Raw genomic sequence first — 23,805 nt, forward strand, 5'->3', positions numbered from 1 at the left:
TCACTACTCTGTAAAAACGCACCAATCAGCACTCTGTGTCTAGCTAAAGGTTTGTAAATGCACCAATCAGCACTCTGTAAAAACGGACCAATCAGCACTCTGTGTCTAGCTAAAGGTTTGTAAATGCACCAATCAGCACTCTGTAAAAACACACCAATCAGCACTCTGTGTCTAGCTAAAGGATTGTAAATGCACCAATCAGCACTCTGTAAAAATAGCCCAATCAGCGCTCTGTGTCTAGCTAAAGGTTTGTAAACGGACCAATCAGCACTCTGTAAAATGGACCAATCAGTGCTCTGTAAAACTGACCAATCAGCAGGATGAGGGCAGGGCCAAATAAGGGCATAAAAGCTGGCCACCGGAGCCAGTAGTGGCAACCTGCTTGGGTCCCCTTCCATGCTGTGGAAGCTTTGTTCTTTTGCTCTTCTCAATAAATCTTGCTGCTGCTCACTCTTTTGGTCCGTACTACCTTTATGAGCTGTAACACTCACTGTGACAGTCTGCAGCTTCACTCCTGAGGTCAGCAAGACCACGAACCCACCAGGAGGCGCAAACAACTCCGGATACACCACCTTTAAGAGCTGTAACACTCACTGCGAAGGTCTGCAGCTTCACTCCTGAAGTCAGCAAGACCACAAACCCACCAGAAGGAAGAAACTCGACACATCTGAACATCTGGAAGGAACAAACTCTGGACACACCATCTTTAAGAACTGTAACACTCACCGCAAGGGTCCGCGGTTTCATTCCTGAAGTCAGCGAGACCAAGAACCCACCGGAAGGAATAAATTCCAGACACAATATTTGAGCTGAGCCGTACAGAGAAAATCACCAGGATGGAATGAAGCCCAGTTAAAAGTAGGGGAGGGGAACAGAGCTGATAAATCTCAGAAAGCAAGCCACCATATTTTTGAACATTAGAGAACAAAAACAGACAAAGGAGCATAAAGGTAGAAAAGCTAACCTGTGCCAAGTTCCTTCTAAAAGTTCAGGAAAACAAGCTTCACATAAAAATGAGAAACAAAAATATTAAGGTCAAATCCCAGGCAATGTTGTTAAAAATAAAAAAGAGAATAGGAGCAGAATAACATTGCTACAGACAAAAGTACACATATTAAAATTATTACTTGTATTTTAAAATGAGATAAAAGTTATGAAAATGATAAAAGGCATAGCAACATAAATCAGCATTAGATATGAAATGATGGAATTCAGGGAAGAAATAGAAATGAAAGAAAAAAATTTCAGAACTGAACACCAAACTAGGAGGAACATAGGAGTGAATAAACACAATAGACAAAGCCTGAAGAGAAGCAAGTGAAAAGGCAAAAATTTTAAACTCAAAAGGAAGAAAACCAAATGATTTAAGAAAGTGACATATGTTGAAGAGAGGCAAAGAAGATAAAATGCAAATAATGGAAAATCCAAAAAAAAACCGAACCAAGAACAAATGCTACAATAATAATTCAAGGAAATGTACTTGAAATTTTTTTCAAAAAATGTGAAATTACATAATGAAAGAGTACATTGCATATCTGATTATGTCAATACTAAACGATCTATACCAAGACATATTCTAGTAAAACTTACTGAAATGAAAGAAAGAAGAAATATGGCCACCTATAAGGAACAGTGTCATTGACAGCCTCACATATCACTGATTTTATTTGCTGTCATTCTTGTGTATTCTTTCTCACATCCTTTCCACTTGTAATCTATTAAGATTCTACATTAATTTCACTAAACTTGGATTTAGCAAAAAATAAAAATTAGGATTGACAAAAGCAAAAATAGATTTTTAAAAAGTAACAGCTGCTTAAACATGGTATACTGAACATCACTTTTACCATGGCTCCCTCATGAAAGTCCACTGAAAGTTCAAGATATTAAAAGAATTATCCTATTTAGATAGTAGAAGAAATGACAGAGATGAGTCAAGAAAATTTTGGAAGCTGGAGACAAATAAGTGAATGGAAATGATTTCGCAGATGAAGGTTTCAACCTAGGGGCCTGTGAAGAGATGAAACTGTAACCACATGATAGGTTCTTTCACTGCACAAACAAAACCAATCCACAGCATTACAGTACACAAAGAGTTTAATTGACATGAAGCTGGCCATGCCAAGCAGGAGGTGGAGTTATTACTCTAATCAATCTCTCCGAAAATTTGGGGACAGGATTTTTAAGGATAATTTGACAGGTAGGGAGCCAGGAAGCGGGGAGAGTTGATTGGTCGGGTCAGAGATAAAATCATAGGGAGTCAAAGCTGTCCTTTTGCGTTAAGTCAATTTCTGGGTCAGGGCCACGGGACCAGATGAGCTAGTTTGTCAATCTGGGTGGCACCAGCTGATCTATTGAGTGCAGGGTCTGAAAAATCTCTTAAGCACCAATCTTAGGTTTTGCAATAGTGATGTTATCCCTAGGAGCAATTGGGAAGGTTTAGAATCTGATGGCCTCTAGCTGCATGCATGACTCCTAAACCATAATTTCTAATCTTGTGGCTGATTTGTTAGTCCTCCAAAGGCAGTCTGGTCTCCAGGCAAGGTTCGTTTCAGGAAAGGGCTGTTATTCATCTTTGTTTCAAAGTTAAATTAGAAACTAAGTTCCTCCCAAAGTTAGTTAAGCACACAGCTCAGGAATGAACAAGGACAGCTTGGAGGTTAGAAGCAAGATGAGGTTAGTTAGGTCAGACTTATTTCATTGTCATAATTTTCTCGCTGTTAATACTTTTGCAAAGGCAGTTTCAAACCTAAGAACTTGGTTCTAAACACAAACCAAAGTAAGGCTCAGTACTGATTCTAGGTTCTTCTAAGACAGAGTGCAAGGAGCAAAACATGAAAGTCAGTCTCCTCACAAACAGGCAACAATTCTCCATCTTACACAGAAGACCCAAGTTGAAGTAAGCGATTCTAAACTCAGGTGTACCAAGGAGAGTTAATCGTACTGAAAACAGGGGGATTAAGTAAAAGTCTACATAGTGATCTGTGGGTATCTTCAGTAAGCCCAAGAGAAAAGAGAAAATTCTTCCAATTAAGGAGCTTCATCCATAAACACAGAACTTCCAATCAGCTTTTTAGTGCCTTCCTCTTATAAATCAGCTTTTTAGTGTCTTACTCTTACATATAAAAGCAGCTATGGCCGGGTGCAGTGGCTCATTCCTATAATCCCAAAACCTGGGAAGGCTGAGGCAGGTGGATTGCTTGAGGCCAGGAGTTCCAGACCAGCCTGGGCAACATAGCTAAACTTCGTCTCTATAAAACAAACAAACACGCAAAAATTGGCCAGGCGTGGTGACACATGCCTGTAGTTCCAGCTACTTGGGAGGCTGAGGTGGGTGGATCACCTGAGTGGGAGAAGTCAAGGTTCCAGTGAGCCATGAATCAACCACTGCACTCCAGCATGGGTGACAGAGTGAGACCCTGTCTCAATAAAAAATAAAATAAAAATAAAATAAAAGCAGCACATCATCAAAGATTTAAGGAAATTTGAGAAAACATCACAGAGAGCACAAGAAAAAATTAACTTGAAAGAAAACAGCAGACAGGAAGCAGACGAAAACTTGAAAACAACCACTACAATTAACACCCTCAGAGAAGTAAATATTATATCCATGAAACCATCAAGCACAAGGCCAAGGGCAAGGGCCTAGCATGTCCTGACAGATTTAGCCATAAAAAAAACCAAAAAACAAAAACAATGAGCTCTTTTTAGATTCAGACAGCTTATTATCTACATAGACAGTGAAAAATCAGTCAACGGTGCCAAACCTCCAAGGTCCTGACCTTGTGCGGGGACATCAACACAAAGGGACCAGACAACACAACAGGAGTGAGGGACACCCTGTTGCTGCAGAGCTAATGCCATGCTGCCACTAAGCAATTTTATAGCCTGCAGCTGTGCCCCCGGTGAGGAGGAGGTGGGGGCAAGAGGGAGTAGAAAGTCCCATGTCTCAAAGAAAACAGGGAGGGAGATGAGAAAATTGCCTGAAGGCATCCTCCTGCAACACAGGGAGCCTCCTAGATGAAAGAACGGCAAATGAGAAAAAGATCATGCAAAGGCTCTCACAAAACTGTCTGGCTATGCTCCTGGGAGGATCACAGGGTGTGTTTCACCAAGACAGTTCAGTCTGAGGTTCAGGCTCCGCCTGCATGGCCGATCAGGATACATGCAGGGTCAATACCAGGATGCCAAGCAGGAGCCACCGCCCTACAGACACAAAATTTTAGTGCTCTTTTAAAGAAAGAATATTCAGAGAATACAAAATAACAACATCTTTGGGATATTAAACATATGTTTGAAGTTTAAAAAAAAAATCATTGGAAGAACCAGAAGAGAAAATTGAGAAAATATAAAGGAAAGTAGAAAAGATGAAAAATAGAAACAATAAGAAAAAAGAATCAGGCCTAGATATCAATATCTGAATAAAGAGTTCTAGAATAAACACTAGAAAACATAGAGGGAAGGAACTTTTCAAGCAGTATTTTAAAACTTCCCAGAACTGAATGACATGAGTTTCTCCACTGAAGACATCCTCCTGCAAGACAGGGAGCCTCCCAGATGAAAGAACGGCAAGTGAGAAAAAGATGATGCAAAGGTTCATGATTAACTCTTTGACATTAAATGAGTAATTCAACAGATAAAAAAAAGATCCATATCCTGACATATCATCAAAAACTTTCAGAATATTGGGGATAGAGGTTAGATTCTGACAGCTTCCAAAGAGAAACAGGACACACATTAAGTATCAAGAATCAGAATGACCAATACATTTTCAAATTTAATGGAAGTTGGAAGGCACTGGTGCAATACTGTAAAATACAGGACAATGATTTCTGGCATGTAAACATTATTATTCACAGAAAGTTTCGATCAAGTATGTAGGCAGAACTGAGCCATGCTGGGTCACACCAATGAATCAGAATAACTTATTGTGCATGCAGTCTTTCACAGGAAGCCGTCGGAAGAGGTATGCCACCAAAAGAGAGAGAATTCAGGAAATGGGGGATCCAACATAACAGAGGTGAAGAGCAACCAATCCAGATTAGAATAGTGCAGAGAGCTCCAGAAGGAATATCTTTAAAGAAAAAACTGATGGATTATATGACATGTTTGAACCTACTGAGAAGAGATTTACATTTCAGGAGGACAGCCTGGGTGTAAATTCACATCGTTTCATTCTGGGAAGTTTTAAAATACTATATACTACTATATAGCAGTCTTCTGCTATATAGACCACTTAGCAAATAAAACAATAAGGCAGTATTATTAATTCCAAAAACCTCAAGCCAAAAATTGGACCAAAAGAGGAAATATAATTACAGATACCACACATTCCAGTTGTGAATAGTATTTAGAGTCAAAATAGTATACATATTGAATGCTAACTTAACCAGAAAGTGTGATGTAACTGCACTCTACTGTGAAAATGAGACAGGAAGATATGTGCTTAGAGGAGAGGCAGAGGAATTACAGCTTAATCTTCAAATCCCAAAATAGGTCAACTGATAAAAATCTAAAACTGAAATATAAAAAAAGGCATAATAATGTTATTTAAAAATACAGAGATAAATATTACAGGTAACAGCTAAATAGCTACATTTGGGGACCGCAGTGAGTAACTCTACAGAGTATATATTAATACTTATCAAGCAATCTTGACACTTAAGACTGGACAGGTAAAAGAAAAAAAAATACTAGATTGTTCACGTCCAGCAACAGTGAGAGACAAGAGAGACTAAACAAATGCCTTCATTTTGAATTAGGTGGGGAAAGGAAGGGAGATGAGAAATACTTGAACTCAAAAGAGTTCTGTAAGTTTGGCAAAGTTGACAGCGTTCTGTATTGGAATCACAGACTATTATAGCTGAAATAAATCTTATATATTGGCTACAATTTATTTCCCTCATTTTACAGTTACTTGCCTAGATAACACAGCTGGTTAGGCAGAATCAGACCCTTCTGCTCTTAACTCTCACATTCTTTTCATTGTATCACAAAGCATTTATAAATAATTATTAAATATCAAATATGTCAGTATGTTGACTATGAGTTCCTATTGATATACTTCACTGTTTTATTTGAAGAATATAAAGAAAATATAAACACATCTAAAGATGAAGTTTTAAGTTAAAATATATTGGCCTTTTAAAGAATTAAGCAGACACAATCAAGGAAAAGTATCCATAACTGACCTCTTCCTGTTTTTTATGATGGACTAGAACTGAGAATTTTTAAAGTTTTTAGGCTGCCCAAATATTTGGCCCAAATTACAGGTTCACCTCTGCTTTATCTACCTTGAAAATGGCATTGAAAAATGGTGATTTTATTACAATTTGTATTACTGTCCAAATGGTTCAGAATACCTTTAATCAGGTAACAAATCCTAAGATCTAACATTTTGCTGAAAATAAGTTTTGGCCAAAAGATTTATAAGGAAAGAACATATTGCCTGATTAACTTGAGGAATGAATAGTGTTCAACAAAAAGATGTGTGGATTTTGAGTGATTTTTCATAATTGAAATGTTACTGGTAACCTGTTGATAGACTTTTAGAATATATCTGTGTGGATTAGTAGGAACATCTAAATGTGAACCAAAGCTTAGTTTGAGGTATCTGCTCATTAACACAGAAGACTTATTATCAGTTGCCACCCAGCATTCAAGATTTGAGGGGCCAGGTTCTGTGGTGTGTGCCTGTGGTCCTAGCTACTCAGGAGGCTAACATGGGAGAGATAGCCTGAGCACAGGAACTTGAGGCCAGCCTGGGCAACACAGCAAAAACCTCGTCTCTAAAAAAATAAAAATAAAAAGGATTTAAGTCAAGTTCTTCATCAAATATCGGGATTGCTTGACAGTGAATACAAATTCAGCTGCCAATTTTTTAAATTACTAATTAAATATTGCCTAAAAATGTTCCTCACCTTAACAAAAGGAAGGAATTGGGCATAAAAACAAGCAGCACCCATGTCTTTATTAACCAGTCGACTACATGATAAAAATCTATATTGTAACATCTCTAGGTTTAAGATTTTTTTTTTTTTGAGACAGAGTCTCACTCTGTCGCCCAGGCTGGAGAGCAGTGGCACGATCTCGGCTCACTGCAAGCTCATCTCCCGGGTTCACACCATTCTCCTGCCTCAGCCTCCTGAGTAGCTGGGACTACAGGTGCCCGCCACCACACCTGGCTAATTACTTTTTTGTATTTCTAGTAGAGACGGGGTTTCACCGTGTTAGCCAGGATGGTCTTGATCTCCTGACCTCATGATCCGCCTGCCTTGGCCTCCCAAAGTGCTGGGATTACAGGCATGAGCCACCGCACCTGGCCTCTAGGTTTAAGATTTGAGTAAGACTGAGAACCTTACAGGCTTTCAATAAATACCTCTGAGCTGATTATTTAAATAGCAGCATCAGATAGATACATGGTATTTTCCCATTACTTAGGTATTTCTAAAGCAAACATTCCCATTCTCTAAAGCCATTTGTTTTCAAAAATCTCTCAAGTATTTCAACATTTTAAAAGAAGAAGGAGATAAAAAATTGATTTTCCAAGGTAGGGAATTAAGTAGACTAATTTGTTTTGTTCACTCTACCTCACACATATCCACTCCAGTCAAATGTCCTGTAAATCATTCTGCATAGAGCAGAACAGACACAAAATGCTTCATGAAGGTGGAGACTTTAATCATCTACAAAGCCCTCAGACCTTTTTCACTCTTATATGTTTAATCACACAGATGCCATCTACAGTATTTTGTAATTAGTAAGCAGCAATAAAGTTTATTCTGTACTACTTTAGCATATTAACTATTACTTTAAGTTGAAATAGAAAAATTATATCAATGTCTTTTTGTCTTGAAGTAATAGCAATGAAACTCATAACTCAAATCTGTTTACCAGCCTAAGAGAAGCATTTAAAATCATTAGGCTTCTTCTATGCTTTATTAGAAATATTTACGGAGGGGAAAAAATGGTAGAATTATTCCAAGGCATGTTCGGGAACAACAACAACAACAACAACAAGAATTTGTAACTGCAATTCCAACGTTTCATAAATGTCCTCTATTTCCATTTAAAAACCCTTTAAAATTAACATAATTAAAGCAGCTAATAAAATACAATCCCTGCAACTTTTATATATAAGGAAAAACCTCATATAGTATCAGTAGACCACGGCTGATAAATCAAATACGCTGTATTCGTTATCAAATATAGAAACAACAGTTCGAGATTTATGTTTTTTGAAAAAATTAATTTATTTTAAGTTAAGGATCTCTATGTAAATTTATTTTGGTATCAAACAACTGCAATTAGTGATGGGGGATAAAAGCATCCATAATTGTGGAAGGATGGTAATTTATTTACAAAAACTATACAAAATTAGATTAATTATAACAACTTATCAAAGGTTCCTGAAATCAATTTTGCTTTTGAAAAAGTATCAAAAGTCTTCAGATCCAGAATGACAGCATTTTATTATTTCTGATTCATGAAATTATAGCACATCAGATCTTTAAGCAACTACATCAGATAAAATCCTAGATAATAAAATATTCTCCATTTCCTGACAGCTTGGAATGTAAATGAAAACTTGTTCCATTTTCATTAAAGAAAAAAATCTAGAATAATGCATCCAGTGGTATCGAATACCTGTTAGAATGGCTTGTCTGCTATAATTAAACATGGGCAATTAGTTCCACATTGTTAAACATTGCCTTAAATTAATTCCTTCCTTTAATAAAAAAGTTTTTCTCAGTCATTTCAGATCTCTGTTACTCAGTTTTAACTAGGAAATTTGCATCTACATAAGGAATCTTCAAAATAGTGTATATTTAAAAAGTACATATAAGCAAAACTAAATTTCTCAAATTGTTAACAAATTTAAAGCAATAATTTAATATTATATTGTAAAATATAAGTAGACTTAACAGAAACATGCTTGGTCAATCTTTTGCTTTTAGGTTTGGTGCCCAAACATTTAAAAATAAAGAAAAAACTACCATGACTCTTTGCTTTTAAGATTTGCAGACACAGCTAAATACTCATCTAACAAAGTATCCAGGCTATCCAGCTATACTGCCATGAATTCATAAGACACTAACACACATTTATAACAAAAAAGTAGTCAAAAAAATAAAAAATAAAAAGAAACAGCCACAGGTATTTTAGGGCTAAAGTAAGTTGACCTAATAAGGGTTACATGAGAAATAACATATAAGACCCCAAATAAATTTTAGATACAAAATTAAATGCTGTGGCTTTGTTCAAACATACCTAAAATTCAAACTCAAGTTAAATACCTACGCTGGCTTTTTTATATCACCAGCTTTCATTAGGGCCTTAATCGCTCTTGCCCTCATCTCAAGTTCTAGCAGCTCCAGTTGCTGTGCAGAAGGTTGAACATCTTCTGGTGGAGGAACAGCCAGAGTGGCTGCTTTGGGTTCGTTTGGGCTAGACTCTGCCAGTCCTAGAATCTCATTCACACTTTTCTCAATGTCTTTCTCCAGGTCATCTATCTGACCAGCTTCACTTTGGACTGTATTTTCTGGTGCCTCGGGAGCAGCTGCTTCTTCGTTGCATGGGCCTTCTATGTCGCTGTCATAAGCATCTGCATTTATACTGAGTACATCACTATCTTCCCCTTTTCCTGTAACAAAAAAAGCAGAAAGATCCATGTTAACCTAAATACCATGGGTCAAAATTTCCTTACTGTTTATAATTTAAAAACTGCTTTGATCCCACCTCCCACTATGGAGTCCCAAACACATTCCATAATCCCCATGCCACCCTCTTTTCCCCTGACTCCTCAATCTTCAAAGCAGATCTAATGCAATGTGAATTCAAATGTATTTTTCATTCTAATTTAGAACATGGAAACATTAAGAAATGTATTCCATCATATGGAGTGCCCATGATCTATTTTCCTAATTAAAATGTCATAACATTTTATATCACAGTAAAGCTTCTGCACTACAAAATGAAAGCTGACACTGGAAATCCTCTGGATAGAATATGGCTTATTATTCAAGTAGTAAAATTTCATTCTAGAAGGTGTTTAAAATACTTTGCTTTATAAACTACAAAAAAGAAAAAGTATCATCAGCAAGCAGTACAACATATGCATTGCAACTATCCCAACCTTTTCATATGCTTTTTCAAACACTGTGTTCCAAATCAATAAATTAAAGAAGAATGCCTAAGGCCATTTTCCAAGGTAAAATGTGTTTTAATGACGAGGATTTTAATTAACAAAGTTAGTACACCATAATTTTAAAAAATGCATTTGTTATAAAACTTCTATAACAGATTATGGCTCTCCACCACCTTGTTCTTGGCATTGAATACTACTCAATTCCAGGCATCATTTGCAACTTTGAGTACTCACTTATATTCCCAATTAATTTATCTTTTAAATATTGAATTTTTTTTAAAAAAGTCATGATCCCCAAAATGTTAGCTGTCCCTACTATAAGAAAGCTTTGATAGTGCTTTCCTTACAGTAGGGAAAGCTTTTTACAAAACATAGATTGATAGATGGTAAATTCTGGTAACAGACTGTACAGGAAGGACATAAACAATTATACTCCATCGGTTTTATAATAGATGATTTACTGACCTTCAGTAATCCTCCTACATGCTTATAATTCAAAAACCACCCCCATTCCAAAATTAAAGTGGAAAATAAAACAAAAAATAATTTTTGTGTCTATAAATAGAACTTGCAAAAAAAAAAGATTATCATTTTATTTGATGGCAAAGAACATTTTATATATGTCCACAAAGCAACAAATATTTCCAAATAGCAAAAAACAAACAAACAAAAAAAAAACTACAGAAAATTGAATATAACCTTTTAAGAAGCAATATTTTATACAAGTATTCTAACTTGAGACTAAAACAGATTTAAGAAAATAAGGCCGGTTGCAGTGGCTCATGCTTGTAATCCCAGCACTCTGGGAGGCCGAGGTGGGCAGATTACCTGAGATTGGGAGTTTGAGACCAGCCTGACCAACATGGAGAAACCCTGTCTCTACTAAAAATACAAAATTAGCCAGGCGCAGTGGCGCATGCCTGTAATCCCAGCTACTCGGGAGGTTGAGGCAGGAGAATCACTTGAACCCAGGAGACGGAGGTTGTGGTGAGCCAAGATCGTGCCATTGCACTACAGACCGGGCAACGAGGGTGAAACTTCGTCTCAAAAAAAAAAAAAAAAAAAAAAAGAAAAGAAGTGCTAAGTTGTTCACAGTCTCAAAAAATTAATTTTAGTGTCCACCAAGCTTTACCTAAAATTTAGAGTGTGTAGTCACTGATTCTGAATAAGAAACTATAGGCTGTATAAAATATTTTAAAAGACAAATTTTTGAAAAATGTGACTTGCTTTTCAGACTAGAGGTTGTTGCGGGATAATGAATGAAGAGCTGAATAATATAATAAGGGGGTGGAGAAGAAGTAAACTGGTAGTTGATTCAGAGGCTTGATCAGACTCAGGTTCAATTTTCTGGTAAGAATATTTAGAAGTGACATTGTATACTTCCAGTACATAATATATAATTGCTTTTCTTTTTGTGATCATGTCAGTATCCACTGGGATTGGGTATTGTCTACAGCGGCTGATGAGAATACTCTTGATTCCCTAAACCTAACCACTGTAATGCTTTTGTTTGTAATCTAGTTTTCTTCCTGTGAAAACTTTCAGGAATTTTTTTTTTATCCTTGAATTCTATTTCACAGGATGTGTCTTAGGTTTGATGTTCTACACTTGGCAAGCCCTTTCAGGGTGAAGGCCTTCTTCACCTTCTATCAGATTTTATCCAGATTATTTCTTTATTTTCCCTTTCCACTGTCTACTTTCTTGCTTTCTGATTTACTCTGACACTTTATCAAGTCCCTGCTCAAATGGTACCTTATCAGATCACGGTGATCACTCTCTGTGAAAGTATCATCCTACTACTATCTTCTTATCCTGTTTTATTTTTCTTCATTGCACCTGACATTTTTATGTATTTTTACTCTCTCTACTACTCCAATGTAGGGCAGAGATTTTTGTTGTTCACTGCTGTTTCCTTGGTGCTTAAAACAGTGTCTTGTACACAGTAGGTGCTCAGTAATATTTGTTGAATTATATTCAGTTCCTGTTGGACTTCATGAGTTGTTCATCTCTTAACTTTTATTGCACATTTAAAAATATTTTTTCCTGGATTTTGAGATATTTCCTTAACATTATCTCCCACCAAATGCTGAATATTTGCTTTTTCGGTCACTCAGGTTGGAATGCAGTGGCGCAATCTCTGCTCACTGCAACCTCCACCACCAGGGTTCAAGCGATTCTCCTGCCTCAGCCTCCTGAGTAGCTGGGATTACAGGTGCACACCACCACACTTGGTTACTTTTTGTATTTTTAATAGAGACAGGATTTCCCCATGTTGGTCAGGCTGGTCTCGAACTCCTGACCTCGTGATCCACCTGCCTTGGCCTCCCAAAGTGCTGGGATTACAGGTGTGAGCCACCACGCCTGGCCGATATCTGTATTTTTAAATTCTAACAATTCTTGGTCTCTGGCTTGTTTTCATTGCACCCTGTTTTATGGCTGCAGTGTCCACATTAGTCTCTCTAATAAGGATATTAAATGGACTGTCTTCTTCCCCTTTCTTTAAAAGATTATCTTCTGATCCCTGGATTTTATTTCTTTTGTTTATCTTGGTCCTTCATTTGTTTTAGTTATGTTTTTCTGGTAGCTGGTTTTTCAGCAGTTGTTTATTTCTCTAACAGATCTTTTTTTTGATGTAAAGTGGATGTGGGGTAGGCCTCTCAGAGTAGAGTGCTTGGATGTAGGGAAAGGAGGAGGAGTTCAGTTGGCTTAATTATTCAAAATGAATTTAATTTTAATTACCATGTTGTTTGTTCCACAGCCAATTCTTCCTCGCTTCCAAGACTCTCTAAGAAAGAGTTACACTCATCGGCCAGGCGCGGTGGCTCATGCCTGTAATCCCAGCACTTTGGGAGGCCGAGGCGGGTGGATCACAAGGTCAGGAGTTCAAAACTCGCCTGGCCGAGATCGTGAAACCCCATCTCTACTAAAAATACAAAAATTAGCAGAGCGTGCTGGCGGGTGCCTGTAATCCCAGCTACTCGGGAGGCTGAGGCAGAGGACTGCCTGAACCAGGAGGCAGAGATTGCAGTGAGCCAAGATTGTGCCACTGCACTCTAGCCTAGATGACAAAGCGAGACTCCGTCTCAAAAAAAAAAAAAAAAAAAGAGTTACACTTATCTACGGTGTCTTTGGTTGTGATTTTCCTTTCGTCAATTTGATCCTGTCTACTTACATTTTGTGAAAACCATAACATTTCTCGTCTTTACATTATATATTTTTTGTTATACTATAAATTCATTTTTTCTTTTAATGCTTTTTACAGTTCATTCTTCTAAAAGGTTGAAGAAATACATGTTGGTTGACAGAGTAAAACGGGAAAATTCATTTTTCTTTTTTTTTTTTTTTTTGAGACAGAGTTTTGCTCCTGTTGCCCAGGCTGGAGTGCAATGGCGCAATTTTGGCTCACCACAACCTCCACCTCCCAGGTTCAAGCAATTCTCCTGCCTCAGCCTCCTGAGTAGCTGGGATTACGGGCATGCACCACTACTAAAAGTAAAAATTTTCTATTTTCAGTAGAGACGGGGGTTTCTCCATGTTGGTCAGACTGATCTCGAACTCCCGATCTCAGGTGATCTGCCTGCCTCAGACTCCCAAAATGCTGGGATTACAGGAGTGAGCCACTGCGTCTGGCCAATTTTTCTTCTTCTTTTATTCCCCTTCCCAGAAGTAATCACTGTTAATAATTTAGAGTACTTAACAAAAACATAATTATCACTCTTTGGCTTACTTTTTTGACTTAAAAATATAACTTGGTCATATTTTTTAACCTTAGCAATGTACTAACTTTTTTTATAGACAGATAAAAATCTTCATTTTTACTAGTAAGTAAAAAGTAATATTTTGTTTTAATTTACATTTATCTGATTAGAAATTAGGTTGAGCTTTCTTTGCCACATGTGTACTGCCTTCTGTATTTCCAGTTTTGTGAAATATCTGACTTGTTTCTACCCTTTGCCCATGCTTTTGTTTCTTAACAATACCTCGATTCTATATATTCTTATATTTGCCCTTTTTAAAAACAAATTTGTTATTTTTTTGTAGTTTTCCAGTCTTATAAGTTTATTTGTGGCATTTTTTTCTCAGAAATATTAACATTTAGCTAAATCTGTTGTTTTTTTTTTCCTTTGTTTATTCCCCATTTTGTGGTTTACTTTGGAAGGACTGCTGTTAGTTCTGTCATCAGTTAACTTACAACTTATGTTACTATTTTAAATATCTCTCTTCCGTCACTTCAGTGGGTTCTTGGTAGGGATGGGAAGTAGATACGTATGTTCAATTTGCTGTCTTTAGCGGAAATTCATACCAGTATCTAAATAATCCATGCTCTACAGTTTGTCTTGGCTTAATTTAATAATTCACTGTCAAGAGGTTTCACAAGCATATCACTCAAAACACTAGATATACTTTCACCTGCATAAGAACTGTTTCTGATAAGCTAAATTATTATCAACTAGAATATTCGTAAGTCCTATCAAGGTTTAAATACGTTAGCATAATTTAAAAGTTCCCTTTATTTTTATACCTCAAAATGTTTGTGATGTGATTAATAGTTCTTATATGTGGCCAGGCGCAGTGGCTCACGCCTGTAATCCCAGCACTTTGGGAGGCCTAGATGGGCGGATCAAGAGGTCAGGAGATTGAGACCATTCTGGCTAACACAGTGAAGCCCCGTCTCTACTGAAAAATACCAAAAAAATTAGCTGGGAGTGGTCGCGGGTACCTGTAGTACCAGCTACTTGGGAGGCTGAGGCAGGAGAATGGCGTGAACCCAGGAGGCGGAGCTTGCAGTGAGCCAAGATTGCGCCACTGCACTCCAGCCTGGGCAACAGAGCGAGACTCTTGTCTCAAAAACAAAACAAAAAAAACAACTCTTATATGTTTGTTTACTTTCATTGGATATTCTATTTAAAACTTTCATTTTAACAGAAAGCAAACCTATGCCACACAGTATTTTCTTTTATCTAATTTAGAGAATCCCACCGCCCTCATGCATTGAGGTTTGTTATAAATGATAATAAAAACAGTGGTACTACATTTTAGTTTTTTATATTATGTGGCACACTCCTTTTTATTTACATTAGGAGTCTATTAATTTTAGAGTGATTGGGTCTTATGTTGTTTATTTTTTCTCCTTGCTAATAAAATGTTTACAGAGTGTTGGCTGTTCTATTTAGCTGCCAAATATTTTGCCTTTATGGTTTTATCCCATATTCACAACTATGCCTCACTGAATAACATAAACATATATTCCTCTGAAAAATTATTCCATTTATTTATGTGTCAGTGATGAATCTGAGGAGTGATTGATTCATTTTGCTGTCTAGACACAAGTTTAAATGGATTAGTTTATTTTAAAAATCTTTAGTACTTGGGTGCAGAGTTTGACTGAGATATGAATCAAGTTGGTAGGACTGAAGTTAGCAGGAAACAAAAGAGAAACAGTGAAAGTATACAGGCTAGAGGACAGTGTAATACAACAAAGGTACATTGGTGAGTAGCTAGCCAGAGGGTCAACCATAAGGGATTGAATGCATGATAAGGCCCTTTTTTTCCCCTGAGAAATCTTTTACGTCTTTGTCTCCTGTAACTATTGCCTAGCCAAGCTCTTAAACTACTTTACTCCTTTCCCATAAGCTATTTGCTCCATTTCTTCATTTGTACTGTTTTTCTCTCAAGTGCCCTAAATGGTATGTAGTATTTCAGGGGTTACCCATCTTAGTGAAGGAGCACAGTCAATGTAAGGAATGTATCATATCTTCTTGTTTCTTTGTGTATTGTTTAAAGTTAACTTTAGTTCTTTTGCTGCTCTATAACATCAGTAACTTAGATCTAAGTTTTTACTTGCTCTCTTTCCTGTGCCACTTTGATTATTATGTCTCTAGTTAATAGTATGAATTTTTATTCTTATTATTTTTAATTGCATTTTTTATATTTTACCTCAGACCCAACTGTCTTTTATTTTTCTTGGTGGATTTCAATAATGTTAGTTTAACATCATGCATACATCAAAACTGTTTTTATTTCCTTTTTTTCCTTTAGGTATTTTTTTAAAAGCTTACATTAAGTGGGCTTAAAGTACTAGCAGTGCCTTTGTAGAACCCAAACACCTCTTTAGTTCACAAACATATTTTTGACATTTTACCACAAACCATGTTATATGATTACTTCTAATAGTAAAACAATTTTTTGAGATGGAGTCTCGCTCTGTCGCCCAGGCTGGAGTGTAGTGACGTGATCTCGGCTCACCACAAGCTCCGCCTACCAGGTTCACGCCATTCTCCTGTCTCAGCCTCCCAGTGTAGCTGGGACTATAGGCGCCCGCCAACACACCCGGCTAATTTTTTGCATTTTTAGTAGCGACGGGGTTTCACCGTGTTAGCCAGGATGGTCTTGATTTCTGACCTCGTGATCCGCCCGCCTCGGCCTCCCAAAGTGCTGGGGTTACAGGCGTGAGCCACCACGCCCAGCTAGTAAAACAATTTTTGAACAAAACTTTGTGAAAACTTATGTTAATGCTTTATTGAAATAGGTATCACATTACCTGTTATATTTCTTACTACTGACTATACTTTATTTGAAGGAGTAGAAATAATTTACCTCACTTCTTCCTGAAAACTCTCTCTTACACACATACACATACGTATGTGGGCAGAGTGGGGATTAGAGAGACAGAACATGACTACTCCCCAAAATTTTGAGATCTCTGAATGAGTTATTTGGGGATGAAGTTAGTTCTTTAGAAAGAATGTACAAGTTTTACCTCTTCTATTTGAGGATCATGATTGATAGGGAAAACCCTGTAATTCCCTAATACCAAAAACGAGAGTAAATTATCTTTGGAAATGTATTAATAAGTTTGCAGATGATGCTTTAAAAAATGAGTTACTGACTCTACTGGAATGATGAAAATTAAGAAATACTGAAAAGACTTGAAGTATAAAGCTCTTCCAATAATTTGTCATGTTCTACTATACAAGTCACTTAACATATACTAAATTATTTCAGATGTGTAAAAAGTTTTGGCATCTATGATGCAGTTATAATGGACAGATGAAACCTATGAAGGCATTCAGCAACACTGTTATGGAGAACTTGGCTTTTTTTTTTTTTTTTTTTTTTTCTGTGTAGTGTATTAAACTACTGATTTAGATTTAAGTGCATTAGGTTGACCATCATTTACAAAATTTAATTGTGGCATAACTGATTTCTAAAGACAAAGAAAAAATGCAAATGATTTAGTAGAGAAAACCTGTCTAGTATTCTGTTGAACCGTCACTGAACTTCCAAATAACATGAATATCCACCAGCCTGTAAACTTGACTTTTAAGACTCACAAATCCATTAACTATCCCTTTCAGATATTATTCCAAGAATCAAATAAATATTTACTAAGCACCTTTTTTACACATGCCATGATGGTGCTGTAAAGGCCTCAGAAGTAGGTCTTGCAAAATGTCAGAGTGACAAAATATTTGTGGCATGATTAAGACACAGGTTTTGCCTTCACGTTTTGCTTAATGTATGGCATTGTACTTTAACATACCAAATTATGCAATATAAAATATAACAGAATTTCAGAGTATACAAGGCAACAGGCAAAAATCAGGGAGACATTCATAGATACATGACATGAGACGGGTCTTTAAGAATGGGTAAAGTCTACTAGGTGATATTAACAGAAGAGGAAACTCCAAAAATGGGCACAAGTAAAATGCTAGATACAAGCTCAGTACAGAGGTATGTGAGCCTGACAGAATAAAATGCACAAGTGGGAATATGTAAAAAAAGGCAGTATCCAAAATTATTGTCTGAAGACATCACCATTCTAGGATAAAAAGCACAATACGGACTCCCTGCTAGTCTTTTACAATGGATCAGATAAGTGGATATTTTTGGTCTTGCACTGGGGCACAATAACAGGCTGACATAAGCAAGTCCTGACTATAATCTTTTGTCGAGTAATCTGAAAGTAAATTAAAAAATGTTTAAAATAGCATTTATCATTTTTCCTACCACTAATACAGGGTTCTGAAAGAATAAAAGTTTGATATCAAAAATGAAAATACCTAAAAGGGAAAAATGAAGACAGAATAGTTGTCTCAATTTCCAAGCACTGCAGTTTGGAAGCAAACAACTTTTCCCCCTCGAGATTTCTTGGAACTTATACTCATTCAAAAGGGCATCACACTCAAATACTTTGTTAGTAATATCTCAGTGCTCCACAATCTACCCATCCTAGGAAAGTGTGCTCGAACTCACCGTCTACTTCACAAACTACCATGTTTCTTGTGGCGCTGCTTTTGCTTGTTTAAATATAAGCTCAGAAAGAGACACTAGAGACTTGATTCTTAATTTAGATAATGTAAAATTATTTTTAAATTAAAATTTTTTTGAGACAGGGTCTCACTCTGTCTCCCAAACTGCAGTGCAGTGGCGCAATCATGGCTCACTGCAACCTCTGCCTCCCGGGCTGAAGCAATCCTCCCATCTCAGTCTCCCAGGGCTCATGCCCATAATCCAGCACTTTGGGAGGCCAAGAGAGATGGATCACTTGAGGTCAGGAGTTTGAGACCAGCCTAGCCAACATGGTGAAACCCCATCTCTATTAAAAATACAAAAATTAGCTGGGCATGGTGGTGTGCACCTGTAATCCCAACTACTCAGGAGAAGGAGGCAGGAGAATTGCTTGAACCCGGGAGGCGGAGGTTGCAGTGAGCTGAGATCACACCACTGCACTCCAGCGTGGGTGACAGAGGGAGGCTCTGTCTCAAAAACAAACAAAAAAAAAGGGTATTGAGAGAAGAGGGGAGGTGAGCAGAAGTAGGTTAGGGAAGGGAAAGCTTCATAGATATGGAAATAATCTTAAAAACAGTAGTTTGACATAAATAAGAGTACACTACTGGTGTAAATAAGTTTAGATCTCAGATTTGATACATTGGAACACAGGTATTAAAACTTGCAGTCACAACTGATAGGCTGTGAACTAGACATGTGTTAGATCAACACAGTCCTGGTTTTCAAAAGGTGACTTCTATAAGACTGTAGTACAGTAAACCTGACATCAATTCCCAATGAAATTCTAGGTTTATTAGAAGGTTTATGAGCTCTGGGGGAAAAAAAAAATTAGTATCAACTAGTTTAGACAGATCAGGTAACATTTGATCAGGAATCTAAATGATGCATGGAAGACCCATAGGGTTATCTGAGGAGGAAGCAGGCAGGCAGAAGGAACAGCAAAAGCAAAGCCCCTGACACAAGAGTGTTTGGAGTGCTAGAAGAAAGCAATGAGGTAGAAGCAGAGACAGCAAGGCAGAGAGTAACAGGTCACATCATGTTAAGGCTGTACTGGCCAAAGGAAAGATGGACTATGGATTTTGTGTAGAGGTGGGAAGCTATTAGAAGGCTTTGATAAGAACATTGACATGACCATTCATACATTACAAAATAATCAGACTGCTGTGTGAAAGAGACTCCCATGAGCACGGATAGAAACAGGGGGATCAGGATGGAGATGAAGGAAAGGACTGAAGAATGATTCCAAGGTTCTTGGCCTGGACACTGAGAAGAATGTAACTGCTATTTATTAAGACAGGGATAGATGGTAGAAGCACCAAGGTATTGTAGTTTTTATGTTTCTTGTTTTTTGGGTGGGTAGGGAGTCAGAGAGGGATCTAGAATTTATTCAGGTACACATTAACTTTAAGATGCTTACTGGACATTTAATAAGTAAACTGGATACACAAGTGTTAGAAGTCAGAATTGCAGAAATAAATTAGTAGCTGCCAGTCTTGAAACTATATAAGATCATCAGTTAGGGTAGAAAAAAGTCAGTCCTGGGGCACTCATCCTTTACAAGTCAGAAAAAGCCAGGAAAGCCAGTGTCAAGAAAGAGAAAATAACCAATGCTGTCATATGCCGCTGATGGGTCAAGATGAGAACTGAGCAATGACGAGTGAAATGGCTGCTGGCAGTAATTCACCACAGAGGGGGACATTAATTAGGTAGAGAAATGAAGTATTTGCAGGTACCAAAAGGTAGCAGGATCAGGACTCAAACAGAGGGGCTGGTCTTGGCAGCACAAAGAGTTCATCCGTTTTAACAGGAGATAAGGGGAGTATATAGGTTCAGACACAGGTGGATATGAAAAAAATTTATTTACATATCTGTTTTCCTTTATTAGACAAGTTCTTTCCAGATCAGGACATATTTATCTTTCTATCCTTAGTGCCTAGAACAAAACAGTAAGTTTGTTGGATGAAGGGGTGAACTTCAAAATTTTAAGAGCTATTATTTAGAAGATGTATTAAACTCATTTTCTTCAAACCAAAGGGCACAGAGAAACCAATGAATACAAGTTACATAAAGGCATATTATGATTCAATATATAGAGACCCTTTTACCAATTAGAAACTGCCAGGTTGATACTGAGGTGATGAGACAGAAAACAATAATGACAACAATAACAGAAATAATTACTAGGGCTGATCCTTTTGAGCACTTAATATGTACTAAGCACTGCTCTAAAGCATTTTGTACATAATGAAACAGGCACTCATATTTACTATCCTTATTTTATAAATGAGGAAGCTGAGGAACAGAGAGTTTAAGTAACTTGCCCTAGGTTCACATAGCTAAAGTAGCAAAACAAAATCAAACGCAAGTAAGTTTCCAAAACCTATGCACTTAAGACATTCTATATGATTTTCCAGAACTTAACAGATTCAAAATAACCACAGAAGCTTCACAAATTAGGATGCTGGGTTCAGCCGAATGTATTTTCTTCTTGTGCGTCCCTTAAATGATATATTTACAAAGTCTCACCTGAATAAATATAGTATGCACCAAACATACACCTAGAGTCTGTGTATTACATATGAATAACTAGTAAGAGAACAAAAAGACAAGCTACAGATTCAGAGAAAACATTTGTAAAACATATGTGACAAAGCACAGGTATCCAAAATACATAGAGAGCTCTTAAAACAACAATACGAAAACAACCCAGTTTTTAAAACGCACAAATGATCTGAAAAGGCAACTCACCAAATATACAAAATGGCAATTAGGTGAATGAAAGATGTTCAACATCATATATCATTAGGGAATTGCAAAAGAAAACAAGAGATTACTTATACGCCTATTAGAATGACCAAAATCCAAAACACTGACACTACCAAATGCTGATGAGAATGTGGAGCAATAGGAACTCTCATTCATCATCAGTGGGAATACAAAATGGTACACTTTGGAATACAGTTAAGCAATTTCTTACAAAACTAAACTTGGTATTTATCCAAATGGGTTGCAAAGTTATGTCCACGCAAAAACCTGCACACTATTTTATTCATAATTGCCAAAACTTGGAAGCAACCAAGATGTCATGGGTGAATGGATAAACTGCTGTACATCATGCAATGGAAATTCAGCAATAAAACAAAATGTGCTATCAAGCCACACAAAGACAGGGAGAAACTTCAAATACTCAGTGACAGAAACCAACCTAGAAAGGCTACACACTGTATGATTCAAAACTACAGAGATTCCAGGAAAAGCAAAACTATAGGGATTGTAAAACGATCAGTGGCTGTCAGGGGTTGGGGGAGAGAGAGAGGGCAGGATAAACAGGTAGAACACAGATGATTTTTAAGGCAGTGAAAATATTCTGTACATTGTAATAGTAGATTGATGTTATTATAAAATTATCAAAACCCATAGAATGTACAACACAAAGGGTAAGTCCTAATCATAAATTATGGACTTGGTTAATAATAATGTACAAATTGGTTCACTTGGGGAAGAGTTGGTAAGCAGGTATATGGGAACTCCGTGTACTTCCTGCTCACTTTATCTGTAAACCTAAAGCTGCTACCAAAAAAAAGCCTTTTAATAAAAAATAAAGTGTAAGTTCATCATGTATCAACTATACGATGTGGCAGCCAAAACCGCAAATTAAATCATAGACTATGATGTGCTGTGTGTAAAGAGTTCTGAAACTGGTAACCAAATCTGGATTCAAGCCTAGTATTTACTGTCTTTCCTTTGGTAGGAGCACTTTGGTAAAGAGGTGCTTTCCCTAATGAACTGAGTAAGAGCGTAATGACTAAAAAGAACCCAGTGTCCCAATAATGATTGAAAGTTTACACTATGTGACCTCCAAAGTAGATGCCTTAGGAGTATGTCTAAGATCCTATGATACACATCACAGGACAGAATGTGTAAAATGAGTACTTAAAACACTTCTCTCAAAATACTGAAATCTTTGTGGTGCAATCATGGCTCACTGCAGCTTCGACCTTCTTCCTGGGTTGAAGCGATTCTCCCTCCGCGGCCTCCTAAAACGCTGGGATTGTGGGTATGAGCCTGGCTAATAATTTTTTTAAAAGGGAGAAGGGTTTGAACCTATTTAAAGCAAAACTCTGTGTGCATATTTTGTGCTTGCATGTCTTTAAGGAAAAGATTCTCACATGAGACAGTTAATGTACAAATATTCAAAATAAGATGTAGTAAATATCTTCATTGACTTTGATCATTTTATACACCATTTAATTATATTATTTATTTTAATGACTGTATTCAAATGAATATATTTTAAGGAACCATTAAACAGATCAAAGACTAAATCAAACACATTTTCTTTTCTTCCGATAGAATAAAAAATGTAGAGATAACAAAAAAAAAGGGGATATTTCACATTGCTTCCATTAAACAATTTAGGAAAACAGTTATTAACCATTCTTCCTAAGCACAAACAATGCACGAGGCACTGGTCTTAACCAAACCTGACAGCTAGAAAGGAACTTGAAGACCAAGGCCAAACAGCCAACCATTGCTTGAATCCTCTACAACAGCACCACCACATGGCTATATATGTGGCCTGTGTCCAAAACCTTCAGCATCAGAAACATCTTAGAAGGCAGTCCACTGCGTTAGACCAAAAAATTTTGTCTAATGATAATGCTATTTATTGGTTCTATTTTTTTTCTTCTCCAAGGCCATATAGAAAAAATCTAATCACGCTTCCATTTAATAGTACTTCAAATATTTTACAGCAACAACTATAAACCTCAACTCTTCAATCTAACTTAACAAAGCTATTTCTCATGTATAGTTTTAAAATTTTTCTCATGAAAACTTCCAAGAAAAAATACAAACCATAAGAACTGAATTTTTGAATTTACAAAGTAAAACAGTTCACAAAACGACATACTTCTCCAATTGTAAACTTTAAAGCAACAATTTAAATACAGACCAATATTTTACCATTGCTGAATGTCTGCAGTAAACTTAACATTAGCAGATATTTGATATTTTTAAAGTATTTTCTACAAATGAAATACCTTCAACAAAGTTTTTAACTATAGCACAACTGACCAATTCAGAAAATTTATATAAGCCACCATTATTTGAAAAGCAGCAATCTCTGAAATTCTCCAGGAAATTAACATAAGATCTCAAACTTGCACATGTGAGCTTGCACAGGTACATGTGCATGCACATGTGTACCTACAAACGTGCTATAGCTGTGCTAATGAGTAAAAACTATAACTGATGTTTCTTATACAACTGCATTCTGACTGAAATTATTTAAGAAACAATTTCTGGCCGGGTACAGTGGCTCACGCCTGTAATCCCAGCACATTGGAAGGCCACGGTAGGTG

At 36.8% G+C, this 23,805-nt stretch overlaps 1 protein-coding gene across 3 annotated transcripts in view; it reads right to left on the reverse strand.

The window, feature by feature from the left end:
* Positions 1 to 7,554: 7,554 nt before the first annotated feature.
* CAAP1 (caspase activity and apoptosis inhibitor 1) overlaps positions 7,555 to 23,805 on the reverse strand; it is a 55,171-nt gene continuing 38,920 nt past the window's right edge. For 2 of the 3 annotated variants that reach the window (XM_011994367.1, XM_011994368.1), the window contains one exon: positions 7,555 to 9,643. In XM_011994367.1, coding sequence (XP_011849757.1) covers positions 9,297 to 9,643 — 347 coding nt within the window. In that variant the 3' untranslated portion in view covers positions 7,555 to 9,296. The remainder of the gene's footprint in view (positions 9,644 to 23,805) is intronic. The other variant, XM_011994366.1, reaches the window with a different exon arrangement.

Source organism: Mandrillus leucophaeus, unplaced genomic scaffold (assembly GCF_000951045.1).
Source record: "Mandrillus leucophaeus isolate KB7577 unplaced genomic scaffold, Mleu.le_1.0 Scaffold454, whole genome shotgun sequence".
Lineage (NCBI taxonomy): Eukaryota > Metazoa > Chordata > Mammalia > Primates > Cercopithecidae > Mandrillus > Mandrillus leucophaeus.